Source organism: Ascaphus truei, chromosome 2, assembly GCF_040206685.1.
Source record: "Ascaphus truei isolate aAscTru1 chromosome 2, aAscTru1.hap1, whole genome shotgun sequence".
In the NCBI taxonomy this organism is placed as follows: Eukaryota; Metazoa; Chordata; class Amphibia; order Anura; family Ascaphidae; genus Ascaphus; species Ascaphus truei.
The window spans coordinates 413,060,196-413,075,465 of record NC_134484.1 but is presented as its reverse complement, the minus strand read 5'-3'; the positions used below and the strand labels follow the sequence as shown (position 1 = coordinate 413,075,465).

Below are 15,270 nucleotides of genomic sequence, written 5' to 3'. Positions count from 1 at the left end.
AAGGACTTTTGCTAATTCACATACTGTAGGTGTCCTGATCGTTTAGATTCAACATAAAAGACATGGAAGTCAACAGAGTATAGAAAACAACACAGACTACAGTAAAAGTCACAGAACTTACAGTCTTTTCTGGGTCATGTTTCTTACCTTATTTAATACACTGCTCACTTCACTTGCAAAATCTCTAGAACACACTTCTAAATGAAATATTTTGCCGCAGTTTGCCACACACGCACCTAGTAACTGAAATACAAAAAATGAACAAGAATCTATAATAATTGGAAACAAAATGTCAAGAGTATAAACTCCAGCAATATTATTATACATCCATGATGTAACTGTGAGCGGAGCGCAGTTACATCCCTAAATACAGATAACATGAGATCACTGCAACTCTTCCATAAAAGAAAAAGCAAGCTATAATAGGAGACAATGCCACACAATGGCCAAAGGGACTTATTCTATATCTGGAGAAGCAGCCGATCGTTCTGTTTTTGTCTGAAATTCCCAATTGCCTTTCAATGGGGAATTTTGGCCGAAATGACTCAATTGGCCGCTTCAGTGGATATAGAATAAGCCCCAAAGAGTTGGTGGAAGATGTGAGAGGTTTCTTAAAAAAGCATTTATAAAGAAAAGGTGTGCGAGACCTCACTTAACATACTGCAGTAAAACTCCTGTACCTTACTCTGTTCAATCAAGCATTATATAAACATGCTGTACCAGGTCTAACTATTGCATCTAACATAGCTATAGAACATTAAAGGGCACATACATGGAATTCTGTTTATTAAAAAGAAACACTTACTGTAAGTGCTTGCATTGCCACGTGAGGGTCTTTATGGTTCACTCGCCTCATAACTGTGCGAAGACAATCTTTTGGTCTAAAAAAAACAAACAAAAAAAAAGTTTATTTAACATGAAGCACCCTGATGAAGTCATACTTGTGTTGACAAAACACGTAGGTCTAGTGACTTCTTCATGTGACCCGTTGCTGCATACACAGACTCAAACAAGCACAGAGCTTGAATCTTGTACCTGTATTTCCGTCACAGCACGAAGAGGGCGGTCAGCTGGATGGTGTGACTTTGTATTCTTTCCCTCTGCTCAAACGCTGGATTTTGTGGTTGCAACATTTGAACTCTTCACAAGTTCTACACCGCTCTACCAGCAGCTGCTTGATGAGCAGAGACGACTCTATTCCTGCACCACACTGCTGCCTGTGACTAACATCTGAGCCTATTCCGGTAACCTCAATTGATTCATCCCAATGAGAGTTTTTATCATCCGAGTGGGCATTTGTCTCATGTTTTTTTTTTTAATTCAATTTCACTTTTTAAACTTTATCACACTATGGAGCATGCACTTCTCATTTTTGTTTTATATTAACATGTTTATTTAAGACTGAATGGCTGATACAGTGGAGGCAAAAAGTATTTCCCACCGGTTGATATGCTTTTTATTCAACGAACAAGTTGTTGCTTCACTTGTGTTTCTTTAAATTGACTTTATTATAAAAACAGAGGAATAACCATTCATGTTGACATTATAACCTTTATGGTCTTATTTATAAAATGTGTGCATATCTAAATATAAAGCTCTATGACTACTACTGTGTTTAACCTGGACAAAAAACATGAATGCTTATTAGTGAGGTGTTAGCTTCCATTAACTTGAGTGGAGATTAATATATTGTTAACCACAGAAGGATTATTCACTTGGCTGAAATACCTCTTCCTGCACTAATCAGTGAAACATGGTATTTAGTGAGTGGAAATGGTATGAACAGCTATCCCTGTATCTGTGTTTAAATATGTGCACACACAATTTTCCTTGCCATTCCTTCACACATACACGTTTGTGAATCAAGAAAAAGTACATATAGAATAGGATTTTTAGTATTAGTAGAAAGAGTGTGCCACTCTCCTTCCAACCATAGAGGTGGGTTATGGCAGTAGAGGGGGTGTGACCCTCAATAGTGCAGGGCGGTCAAAGTCTCTATTTTTCTAAACAGGTACAAACTGCACCATATTTCCGGGGGGGGGGGGGTTCTTTTATTTGCACCAATGTATATCCCCTTTCATAGTTAATTCATTAATTACACAGAACATCTTACCGAACAAAATTTTAATGGTTCAACTCATAACATACTTTACACTAAAAATCAATAAGTAACGTATATCTGAATTCCAACTGAAGCTTAAATTTTGTTACACCAAGCAGTATTAGAAAATATCAAAATAGCATCTCACATTAATGAGTTCGGTCTTTTGTCAGTCAACTTTGTCATCCATATTTTCTTTTAAGATTATTTTAAACTCTGCCTATAATAATATAATAATAGCATGTTTTTGTATAGCGTTCCTAGTTATACGTAGCGCTTTACAGAGACATTTTGCAGGCACAGGTCCCTGCCCCATGGAGCTCACAATCTATGTTTTTGGTGCCTGAGGCACAGGGAGATAAAGTGACTTACCCAAGGTCACAAGAAGCCGACACCGGGAATTGAACCAGACTCCCCTGCTTCAAACTCTCAGTGCCAGTCAGTGTCTTTTACTCACTGAGCCACTCCCTCTGCCTATTTAATTTACAATAGATTCAATAGTTATAAGAGACAGCACAGATTTCATTTACATTTTTTTCTTATACATGTATTGTGCCGAGCATGAAAAAAATAATTTGAACTTGTAAACAATCCTGCATTCAAACACCTCCATGACATGTCCTGAATTGTGGAAAAACAATTATTTTGACTTACCCTGTTCGCGACTGCCCAACTTTATCACAAAGATCCAAGATTAGCGCCCAATCCTCAGCAGTGTTCATTTCACTAGTTGCTTTTTCTAAAAAGAATAAAAAAGTTAGTGCATGTATTTTTAATACTATCATTCCAAAGCATATATAGTAGCCGTAACAAATTGGTAGTACTAGATCTGCAGAATCATACAGGCATACCCCGCATTAACGTACGCAATGCGTCCAGAGCATGTATGTAAAGCGAAAATTTTCTTAAAGTGAAGCACTACCTTTTTTCCCACTTATCGATGCATGTACTGTACTGCAATCGTCATATACGTGCATAACTGATGTAAATAACGCATTTGTAACAGGCTCTATAGTCTCGCCGCTTGCGCACAGCTTCGGTACAGGTAGGGAGCCGGTATTGCTGTTCAAGACGTGCTGACAGGCGCATGTGCGAGCTGCCGTTTGCCTATTGGGCGATATGTCCTTACTCGCGAGTGTACTTAAAGTGAGTGTACTTAAACCGGGGTATGCCTGTACTGCACTTTAGCACCTCTCAAGCAGTATAAACCTATGGTTCATGGCAGTCAGAACATATTAAAAGTGTACTGAACATGTACATATCTGTTTAATATTTCTAGGTATTCTTCTATTATGAATGTACCTCCGAGGTTTGTCTATATAAACTATTTGTGAATAGAAAATTAATCTACATTAGAACAACACTTATTCAAATATTTTATCCCATCAACCCTTTATCCTGACTAAACCCCAAAATGGATTATCACTCTGCAATTCCTAAGGTTATTTAATGCAGGATCACAGTGCGATAACCCATGTTGGAGGTTAGTGAATCCCGGCGGATAAATGTTTAAGACAGTAGATAAAGTAATTGAAATGGAAACATACTTCAACAGTGCAATACAAATTGCTAAACTAAATACCTCCATTGGACAGTAGGGACTTTAAATGTCCATCCACGTGTCTCTCAGGATCTCAGACTTTTAGAAGAAACAATGTAGAAAAAAAAAATCTTACAAAATTGTATTTTGTCACTTTGAGAAAAATTCCCAAAATAGTTAACATTGCTTTAATCAAGGTATGAACATTGTACTTGCTTCAGGTGACGCAGCACAAAAAACAGTGATTGGTAGCCAAGAGACATTACGCCATTTTTACATATGTTCTTGGGCTGTAAAATAGTATCTTAATAAATACACCTTGAACAACAAAATTGGATTATGGTTTCCTTCGTTTCTGGAGTTGGTTTCTCTCTACAGATAATTAAGAATTAATTGCATCCAAAGCTTCTCTTAGCTAATAATGCATTTCAAAGGAAATGGAACAAAGTATGTGCTATTATGAGATATGCATTGCTCAGCTTCTCCATCAAAGCTATAAAAGCAGTAGATTAAAGAACCACTGCTCTTAATCACTGCCCAATACAACAACAACAAAAATGATGAGTCACAGACAAAGGCTTCATGGGGGTCATGAGACCCAGATGATAGATCTAACATGTTGAGCTGTGTTCAACTGGAAAAAAACAATTAAGACAGCATGCTTTTAAAGTAGTAGTCTGCACTGATCGCCATTTATTTTTGGCATTTTTATTTAAAGCTGCAGTTCAAGCAATATCCTGCATGTGTGTTTTTTTATAATAAATCAGTTCTGTAGTAAGAAAAAATACTTTTACCATTTTCTGTTTTAAAAAAAACAACTTTGAAAGACCAATTTTCTTGTATTCTATTTTAACAAGCATGCTTGTTCCTATAGCAACGATTTACATTCCCCATATTTAAAGATGTCGCCAAACTTTGCTGATCAATAGACGGAGAACGAATTGACCGGCAGCTATGCAGTTTTTTTAGGTAAGTAGAGATTGCCCACATGAAACTATTGAAGTTAAAAAAAAAAAAAAAAAAAACACGGGAGCCTGAACTGCAGCTTTAATTTGTACTTTAATTGATCTCTTGTTGCCCTTTCCAGGTTGTTATTTATTTATTTCTAAAATACATGCACTGCAACATAAAAATGTATTACTATTCTAATAAAAACAACAGCAGTGTACCCCACAGCTCAGCGACAGGCTGTAGGGCAGCACTTCAGCTAAGAACAGTTACCAAGCTGGCATAGAGCAGAGTTGTAATGCTACAGTAGTAGCCATGGCTGAGCTGGCAAAGGATGATTCTGTGACATCAGGAGGTGAACCATTCCCCAGTCGTGCCAGAGATAGGGGACATCTGCCCACCTTCCAAATATAAATATACTAAACAGCCTCTATGGGAAATGCAAATCTACTCTTCCACTAGTGGCAACAGCATATCATGTGTTCTGAAAGCTTCATAAAGCAGCCACATTTATATACAGAGACACATATACACATGTAACGGGTTCCAAATGCATGCGATACATCATGTATTTGAATTTACCACATTGTTACTCTGTTTTCTTTGGGGGGGGGGGGTGCGGCTATAGAGCACACTGGTATGCTACATTAAACAAAGGATCTTGAGTGTTGTATCGTGGCAATTTAAAAAAAAAAAAAAAAAGGAAAGTATATTTCTGTAAAATTGGGTCACTAGCTCTAGTTAAAGCATATTGGACTTGGACTGGAATTCATAAGGAATGTGGCACTCCTGAATTATTTTCAGGATTGCTTAGCAGGGAGTGATAACTCATAATGGACCAACATAAGCTTTTTTGTTCATTAGTGTGGTTTTTACATTTGCCTAAGAACCTAACCCACATTTTTACAAGCTCAAAGTTGGGTTATAATCCTTCTCAACAATGTACTGTCCAAAAACAGAAACACTTTCCAAAAAAAGACAACACTAGAGTTAGATATTTTCCTTCTGGTAAACAGTTAAACGGCCGATACAAAAATAAATGTTTTCCTCAATAATTCTGTTGTTCTCAATAATTCTGTCAATAGTTCTGCTGGATGTGCGCTTTCAGGAACACATACTTTTTCTTCATAAATCATCTGTTCTATGGTTGTTTTTACTAAATCAAAAGCTCAATTGTGTTCACATCACGAGTTTTCTCAGAAAAACAAAAAGGTATGCAGCGGTTATGTACAGCACTGATAGTCTTCTGGGAGCGCAGCTACTCAGAAACCCTCATACACACTTACAAATGTATTACTGAGATAATTGGTGGAAACAGAACAAGCACAGGGATTCTTCTATAAACACAAGTCATCTTTCTCGAAAGAATTGTTATGTACATAAAAATATTATCAGTGAAGCACAGTCATGGTATAGCCTCCAGAAACATAGAAATTGGCAGAATATAAGTAACATGTGCCGCATGTAGTTTGTCTATGCTCCCTACCTGCTGTACACATATGTCTGCTTATTTCACCTAATTAACATACGGGGCTATATATAAAGTGTTGCTATACGGGGATTGTAGTAAAACAGATGCACAGATGAAGAACAAGTTAATGCCTCTCTATGCGCCAATGTATAAAAGTAAAATTTGTATGCTGTGTGGTGTGGCAGGGGCAGATTGGAAGTGAAATGTGGCCCAGACATTTAACTTACCTGCTTCCCCTCCTCACTCGATATCACCATGACATCGTTGCGTCATGTGAATGCACGCTGCCATGGCAACGACTTGGCATGACGAGGGTCACATGACCCTGGAGGGTGGCTGCTCACTTACAAAGGCCCCGCTCTATCCCTCAGCAATCAGTTTCATTGCTGTGGGGAAGAGCACGGGGCCTCTGTAACCTCGATGAATAGCACAGCACCGACCCACAGCATGTCTGCTGTGGCACCGGCCCATGGACCCACCGTGCATTTGTCCAGTGTCCCGATGGCCCAATCCGCCCCGGGTATGTTCACCTTTTCTCAAAGAAAAAGGACGCAAGGAGTTAGAGATGGACTTTGGATGCTGTCTGTTATGCACATATGGAAATTACAGGTAATATTAAACTTCAAAAATGTCCGCCACGTTTTTTTCGTACCAGACAAATGTAAGTAGATGCAAACAATTCTTAATGCATTCATATAATTTAACATGACACATCATACAAAAAATGAGGAAACATTCACCAGATGTAAGAATATGAATAATCACATACCACATATTGATTATTTTTACACAATGCACTCTTTCAATTAATTTTCTAAAAACGATTCTTTTAAACATGGCTTCCATAGTCGTCTCTATACCAATACCCTAGTTTTCCTTCCGTCTCTGCTAAAGTGGCAACTTCTTAGGCTGCGTGCATGAAAGAGCTTGGGATGTCGCTCACGCGGAACCTGGTCCGAGGTGACGGGGGGGGGCGTGGCCTTGACGTCACATGATCGGTTCACCCTCATTGGCTGAACCGTGCACGTGACCCGGCTGTCACGCGGCAAAGAAAATGTTTTATCTTCCCGAGAATCGTGCGCGCAGTCGCACTTCTTCGGACACGCCCTCTGAGACAGTGTGTTGTTCGCGCCGCGCGTCGTCGCTGCTACTATAAACATGGCCTTATATACTGTGTGCGAGATCAGAATCTGTTTTTAGTCCCTACATATTTATTTTATTCTGTGATTGACTAGTCCATACCTGATCAAATTCTTTTAAATAGAAGTAAATATTTGCTACTAAAATTAACCCTTTATGGACAACGTGTGTGGTGTTGATCAATAAGATATTCAAGAAAACAATATTAGTCATCTACCTTACATTTGCAATGTTTACTCGTCTACTATAATGGAAATAAATGCCCTTTAAACTTTCAACGGTAATTACTACCATTATGTGCCATAGGCTTTTCATTTAAAAGCAGTAGTGTATATCCATGGAGATCCTTCCCCCCAATGCATAGTTTCAGGTTCCCTTGTTTTAATTAAGAATATTGTGTGGTAGAGCTGATAGTATGTAGTAAGGTTCAGTATCACTATGTACAGTAGTACAGTATATGCCGTCTCCTAGCACTGACTGGCCCTTTAGTCTCCCATTCATTATGTCATTGGCTTCTGTGTTGTTTTTCATGATCAACCCCTTGGTGTATCCCACAAGAATCCCGCATTGTGGTGAATTATAGTAAATTACCATCTTGTGCCAACAGCAGCTCTGCTCCCAATTACAGCGCTGACAGCTTTATGGGCTCTCTTCTTTTGTGTCTGCGAGACTTTGTCTCCAAGGCTGAGATTTACAGGAGAACAAAGCGCCCCAGGACACACACAGTTACTAATTGTCCCTGCTTACAGCTCTTCAATCATCTGCATAATAAACTGCACAGGATACTGCTCTGCCACAACTACTGTGCGACACAAAACAACAACACAACGACTCTTGCCCACCTAAAACTCTGTGAGGTTGGGAACAAGTCTGATGCATGATAGTATGAAGCAGGGATATGGGGAGGGGAAGCAGGGATATGGGGAGGGGGAGCAGGGATATGTGGAGGGGGAGCTGCGGGGGAGTGTTTATCCCACAAGTTGCAGACAAAGGCAGGAGGTGAGAGGTGCCTTACCTACATCAGGATCAAAAGGGTTAGATGTAAAGAGCGGCATCTCGGTGCAGTTGTGCGGTTCGCAGTAGAGGATCCGTGGTGTCTGGGGAACACCTTCACTGTGTCTCCCCGGGGCAGGATTCTACAACTGGGGATTCCTTCCTCACTATCCCCTCCTATCCCCTCCTTACTTTCTATCGCCCTCTCCCCTCCTCACACCCTGTCTCTGTCCCCTTCGCACTCTCTCCTCCTGCCACAGTAGCAGCATCACATCTCCATGGGGTCCACAGATCCTGTAGCCACTAAAGCATGCCGGGAAATACAGCTGTCTTTGCTATTGCCTGACTGGAAAACCCCCCCAAACAATAGAAAAGGAACCGGGGAAAGGGTAATGCCGGTAATCACACGATTATCGTGCACTTTGCGCGAAATGTTGTTAGACTAATTACATTATTGTCACTGTGAAAGAGCGTTGTATGTTGACTTAAAAGGGAAACTTGTTACTAGATCCCTCACCCAAGCGGAGAGAAGTGAATTTGTTGACACTCCCTAAGCGACTGTGGGTATTGCACATGCGCAGTGGGGAAGAGGGAAGCCTTTGGGGGGGAACGGGTGTATGGGCACTGCATATGCGCAATACAGTCTCCTCATCCCAGTTGTGTGTATGTGAAGTAAGACAGTGTATGTATAATTGTATTTATATAGCGCCAACAATGTACCAGCGCTTTACAAAATTACAATGCAAGGTACATTACAAACAATGGGGATAAATGCAACAAACAAATGACAATAGGTGGCAAATGGAGACCTTGTCCTGATAAACTTACAATCTAAGTGCACCTGCATTTCTGTTTTGGTCATTGTCTCTATCATAGGTAAATACATTTTATAAATATGAATTTCAAGTCATAATATAGGATGATTTAATTATTGTCCATAAGGAGGTAAGAGATATTACACTCACATTGCAATAACTTTCTGATATACCTGTGTCTGAAGACGGCACATTTGTCCAGAAATTGCAAAATAGCAGGCTGGTAACAACCAACTTGGTGAATTTCAATCTGTATATCTCCAATCGCTTTTCAAGCTGAAATAAATGCAGTGATGACATGTGTAATGATCACGCCAGAAAAAAAATTCAGTATTTTAATAATCTGGTACACCAGAGATTAATGTGAGTTGCAAATTGTATCTTAAAAATACAAATAATTATTGTTATGGCAAGTCAAGCCAGTGACATGCCCTAGTTTTCTGTGTTTATCTAGGAGTGAGGCTATGAGGCCAGAATCTGGTTTAGGAAATTGAGGGAGTCACAACTTGTTTCTGACAGTGGACATAAACAAGAAACCTTTTTAATATAACTTTTAAAGGAATTCCTGTAAAGGTACTGGAGAATGCCAGAGTGTGGCCAGGAAGACAGACAATGTTTGTGTGAATTGACTAAATATGAAATATCATGGGTCTGACAACGATTCACGAGAATCATAAACATATCATTGTAGCATTTGCGATTAGACAAATTAAATAATGTGAAACAGTACATAATTGTGACGGGGAAAAGGTCCGATATCCATTTTGTCTCATACGTAGGATGAATCACCCCCCAAAAATAGTATCTTCACACGTGGCAAATTCACCCAAACGTGATAAATGGCATTACAATGTTCTAGGACTTACGGAGATGAATATATGAGGTATTTCATATATTCGGGAACCTTTTAATTAAAAAGACAAATTTTTTTTTTGTCCATAAGCCATAAAGGTGTTACTGGAGATTGATGAGGAGGGTTTAAGAACACACCCAGAAGGTGAGTTTATGCCGTGGTCAGCGCAATAAGATTTTTAGGATAAAAACCCTGCAGTTAGAATATGAATTTGAAATTCAACATAGAGGGTGTTTGTCCATTCCAAGCGTGAATCTCTATATTTCCAACTTCAAACCTCTCTGAAGGAATCTGATGATGCTTCTGTAATGTGGTAACGTAATTAGATAATCGGTTTTACTCCTTATTTTATGAAACTGTCTGCATATATTAAACTATGTCTAATCAGTAACCCAACATTTTACAGCAGTGACACACAACTATTCGCAGCTCAGATATCGGGTAATTGATCATGTAGAGCCACTATTAAGAGGTGGAGATAGATGTAGCCAGGTCCCCCCTCGCGCACTCACCCCCTCCTTCCCCGTTGCGAGCGCGCGTTGCGGCCGGTTGCTATGACGCGATCGGGCCGGTTGCTATGGCACGGTCGGGCGGTTGCCGGGGACGCGATCGGGCCGGTTGCCGAGGCCGCGATCGCGTTGCTGGGGTCCCCGGCGGCCGGTGAGAAGGGCGCCGCCATACATAGGGCTGTTGCGCATGCGCAATGGCAGTGCACAGCGCGGGAGGCCCCAGATAGCTCGCGCATGCGCGAGAATAGACTTCCAGCCCCCAGGGTGCATAGGGGCAGAGACACATGACCCCAGGGAGCCAATAGGGCTGAAGTATGGCCCTGCAGGAAGATAGATACATTTCGCGGGGTTTTGCAGCCACGCAGTCAGTCAGGATCCGGACCAGCTAGAGGTAAGAGGTGGATGCAGGGGTCAGTGACCCTCTGCATTAGGCCAGCAGCCCCCAAGGTCCCAGTTAGGTCCTGAGCCACCTAGTAGCTTGTGGAGCTTAGGGACAGGCCCTAGATAGGGACACTGCCCCATTAATTGGTTGCTTAGTCAGGGACACAGTGCTGAATCCGTGCGGTCCTGCGAGGTGGGTTCTGGGCTCAGAACACCACCAAAGACCCTGGGACTAAGGTGATATTATCCGCGCTGGAATTCACCCAACGCGGTGTGGAGGACAACGTCGGATCGGGCGGATCTCCAGTGATATCGCGGTACCCGTGGCTGGAGCCCAGGCAGGTAACCTGCAACTCACGTGCACCAACCAGGCCTATCACCAGACATAGTGGCTGCGCAGTCACACATACACATGCACAGTGGTATTTGACTTTGGGGGTGCGAGACATTTGGGTGGGGGTTACTGGACACGGGGTGGGATCACTCTGTGGGAGGTTAGCGTCCGACGTGACGCCCAGAGTGGTTAGCGTCCGCCGTGGCGCAGTGTGGTTAGCGTCCGCCGTGGCGCAGTGTGGTTAGCGTCCGCCGTGGCGCATGGAGGTTGTGTTGATATGTGATGATATACGTTATAATATGCAGTAAAGACAGTCCTGTTTTATATTGCTCGCTTTGCGTGATTGTTTCCTGTGAGGGCCTTCTTCCACTCCGTTGGGATCCCTCCCAGGTGGAGGCGTTGCACCACGAGATGTATAGCATGCATGTACCCCAGGTTCCCCAAGCGGAGGCTTAGGCTCCTGAGAGCCACACAGGTTGCACAGCAGGTAGTAGCGGTCATATTCATAGGGAATACCCGTTACATAGGGATAAATTATTACAGCAGAAAGTAGCTAAGTGGACCTTCAGATTAGACACGGTGGACCCAAAGGGACTTACTAAAAGCTTAGAACTAAACTAATTCTTGTGATAGGTCAGCTTAACATGAGGTTTTTACTCCAAGTTTTGCGTGTGGATTTTAACTGGGATACTGTGTAAATATAACATCTAGTTCTTATCCATGACTGCTAGGGTTTACCCTATTATCTTTATTATCCTCCAAATTATTGATTCTTTGAGATGTATTATTTTGTTTGTGGACTGCCTTTGGATACATTTGAGTTACATGGATTATTTAAAAACCTTTTTTCTATCTTTTATTTACTATTATACTAGTTTTTTGCTCTCTCTGTTTTCTGTTCTCTTTTATATTCAATTTCTGTGAAAATCTAACAATATTTACTGACTCCTAGTTCTGAAGATTTTGTAAGAAATATTTATCTATCTTATCTGATTTTGAATTTTCTGCATCTACAACACCAAACATTGTTTGAATAACATTTTTTTTTAAATCAGCAACTCCTCAATGAATATCTGAAATCCCCTGTTACCCAAAGATTGGGATTATCTCATAAAATAATATAATAAAATAATCTCTATTCAGAGAATGGCTGTATTTCAAATTACTAATGAAAAAGATTTGATAAAAGCTGCACTGAAAAAACTATATGCACTATTTATATCACTTTCTTTTAAACAATGTCTAAAAATGATCTTCAAAAAATGATTGTTGTTGACTTTAAAGATGTAAATAAGAATAATGTCTAATATTGTGCTCTTAAGGATAACTGCACCATTTCTAACATTGTTTCTTATATGGTTTCAGTGCCCAAAATAGAGCTATTAATTAAGATGCACAGTTGCTATATATACCACTATGATAGAATGTAGTATAATTCTAGTCTGCTGCCAGATGATTTGTATACCCTGTTGTTTAGTTACGTGACGGTATTGCTTCACGTGCGCTTTGATGCTGTGTGTCGCGATGATGTCAGACACCGACGGGACATGCAGTGAAAGAAACCCGCTACCGATTGAGACTGCTGGTGGTGGGAAATGGGTGAGTAATTGTATTTTTTAGTATTTAAATGCTTACATTTTGTGTTGTCACAATAACGTAATGAATGTAAGGCCTGAGGAAAGGGCTTAGTGCCCTGAAACGTTACCATGGAATTAGATTGTAAGCTCCTCGGAGCAGGGACGACTCTTCCTAAGTGTTACGTTTGTCTGAAGCACTTATTCCCATGACCTGTTATTTATGTTATTTATATGATTACCACGTGTATTACTACTGTGAAGCGCTATGTACATTAATGGCGCTATACAAATCAAGACATACAATACTTACCTGCTCTGATTATTAACATAATCACAGAGTAAGCTTTTTACCTGGTCCGGCTTGGAATTGCAGATCTCTTGTAATATTCTTTATCTGTAACCTAAGCACTGTACTGCTTTTGTATACTAAATCTAATGTATTGTCTTTGGGCTCTGATTGAACTCGACACGTTTTGAAGAGCGTGATTACATTTTCGGACATATTTTGCTACAATAGATTTGTGTGCCAGTTACAATTTCTTCTTAATAAACAAGGACGAAGCACCCTAGCGATTACACCTTTTTTGTATCCTTGGTGGTGGCAGCATTTTAAGGTATATTTGTGATGGATTGATGGGAGATATTACTCATTTGAGGGACCCTGCAGAGGAGAAACGTGGGTCAGCTAGGTAGCTGTGTGTACAGCAAGGGAGCGCAAACTTTTGAACCTGCGCCCCCCTGCTTGGCCTCACCCAGTCTCGCGCCCCCTCTCCTATCTGCCAGCTGTGTCAAATTACACTCCGGGGTCGCGTCACTTGACCCACGGCGTAATTTGACGCCGGTGACGTCACATGACTCCATGGCGTCATTTGACGCCATGAAGACACGTCTGAATCCCGATAAGTGTTACTGTTGAAGAGGCCTCACGAGATCCCCGGCATTTAATTTAAATGTCTTGGGGAGGAGCGCGGGACCTCTGCAACCGCCCAACCCCCCCCCCCAGACATATCTCATGCACCCCTGGTGTACTGTATAAACCCTTTTCACATATACAAGTCACATGCTCATGACATAATGTGAACTGTCTGTGGCTGTCTGACTAGAAAGTGGAGGCGGGTGGAGTTTGGGATGTCAGCATGGGAGAATACAGCTGGTCATGGGGAGTGACTGTGGCTTTGAGCCAGGAGAGAGAGAATGATAGTGTATTGTGCCTTCACAGACAGTCAGAGTCAGGGTGAGCTGAGTCAGAGGAGAAAGATCATGCTTTCCCTGCCCTTTGCTGTGCTGATGACTCTATCCTTGTTTCAGTAAACTAAGCCTAATAACATTACATAACCAAAGCCAAGAGAGCTAGTTAACATTTTCCCCTCTTACCTTATCTTTATTGGCTCTCTAGTAAGGGCAGGGTAGGTAAAGGGTAAAGGGAACACTTGATTGACAAACACTCTCAGATTTAGAGGCCCCTTAGAAATGCAATTTGTAATTATTTTCCAGAGACACAAAAGAAGCAAACTATTTGCATTTAGCAGGGTTAGATTTGTTGCAGGAAGCTATTTAGATAGTTTACAAAAAGTTGTAAACAGCAAGGGCGTAAAATAACAGGATCAATTTTGCAGGTTTCTGTTCCCCCTTCTCCAGGCTGGAGGAAATGTCAAGTTCCATCACATGAATGTAGTATACATAATAATAATAATAATATATTTAGACACACATATATTTATATATAAAGATAAATTAATTCTCTCTGAAGGAGCCGAGGACGCAAACCGTGTTAAGGCGTTTCAATGGCTGTTTCAAGAGAATGATTCAACCAAAGAATGTTCAGATCGTGAATAATCAAAATAACACACACAGAATGCTTCTTTATTTCCTTAGTTTTTCTGTGACTCCTGTCTTTATATATTCTGCTCTTTGTGATCTACTATTTTAGTGGCAAACAATTTGCAATGTTCTACTGCTAAACAAGTCATCCTCATATAAAAAATATAATATAAATATGCATATTATTGTAGCCCTCTTTCCTGCTGATATAGAGAGACTACTAGTGCTGTATGTACCTGCTTGCTCAGCGAGATCTGGGCCTCCGCTAACTGGGAGCCTGGGGTAATAATAGGTTCTTGGCAGCGCCTTCACTTACCCAGGATCCCCAATAAGTGAGATTCCCCTAGGTAAGAATAATAACACACCTCAACTTTGTAACCTTTTACTAATACGTAATTGCATAACCTTAGCTTACACCTATTAGGGATAACACACATATAGTACTGTATATGAATGGCTGATATTCAGTAATATACACCTGTGGCCTGGCCACTCTCCTCTTAGAGTAATGTCACTTCCCACCACCGCGTGCACCCCACACCGTGTCCAATGTATATATACTCAGTCCCTTGGTCACTCAACCCAGTGTCCCCAAAGAACCCTCCCCAAGGCGGGATCAGCGCCTGATGGTACCAGTGTTGGTGCACTTATTAAATACCTTCCGGCTACTCCTGCAGCCGGCAACAGACTTCAAAAAGGATCCGCCGATCCAGCGCAGTCTCTCACGAGTTGGTGATGTCCAGCAGCTTGAGCCCAAACCACTGTTCACACACCGCAGCTCCGGAAA

At 41.1% G+C, this 15,270-nt stretch overlaps 2 protein-coding genes across 8 annotated transcripts in view; one reads left to right on the top strand and one right to left on the bottom strand.

Annotated features, from left to right (window-relative positions):
* The window catches only part of STAM (signal transducing adaptor molecule), a 49,234-nt gene extending 40,742 nt beyond the window's left edge, over window positions 1-8,492 (bottom strand). The window contains exons 1-4 of one of the 3 annotated variants that reach the window (XM_075587503.1): window positions 8,216-8,492; window positions 2,756-2,840; window positions 806-881; window positions 148-243 (exon numbers count right to left, since the gene is read on the bottom strand). In XM_075587503.1, the coding sequence (XP_075443618.1) occupies window positions 148-243; window positions 806-881; window positions 2,756-2,840; window positions 8,216-8,255 (297 nt within the window). In that variant the 5' untranslated portion in view covers window positions 8,256-8,492. Of the gene's footprint in view, window positions 1-147; window positions 244-805; window positions 882-2,755; window positions 2,841-8,215 lie in introns of those variants that run through there. The other 2 variants (XM_075587504.1, XM_075587506.1) reach the window with 2 other exon arrangements.
* Window positions 6,456-15,270, top strand: part of HACD1 (3-hydroxyacyl-CoA dehydratase 1) — a 91,515-nt gene continuing 82,700 nt past the window's right edge. For 3 of the 5 annotated variants that reach the window (XR_012799295.1, XM_075587508.1, XM_075587507.1), the window contains exon 1: window positions 6,456-6,669. Coding sequence is in view for 2 of the 5 variants with exons in the window: in XM_075587508.1 (XP_075443623.1) it covers window positions 6,530-6,669 (140 nt within the window). In the remaining 3 variants the exon portion in view is untranslated. Of the gene's footprint in view, window positions 6,670-12,544; window positions 12,685-15,270 lie in introns of those variants that run through there. The other 2 variants (XM_075587510.1, XM_075587512.1) reach the window with 2 other exon arrangements.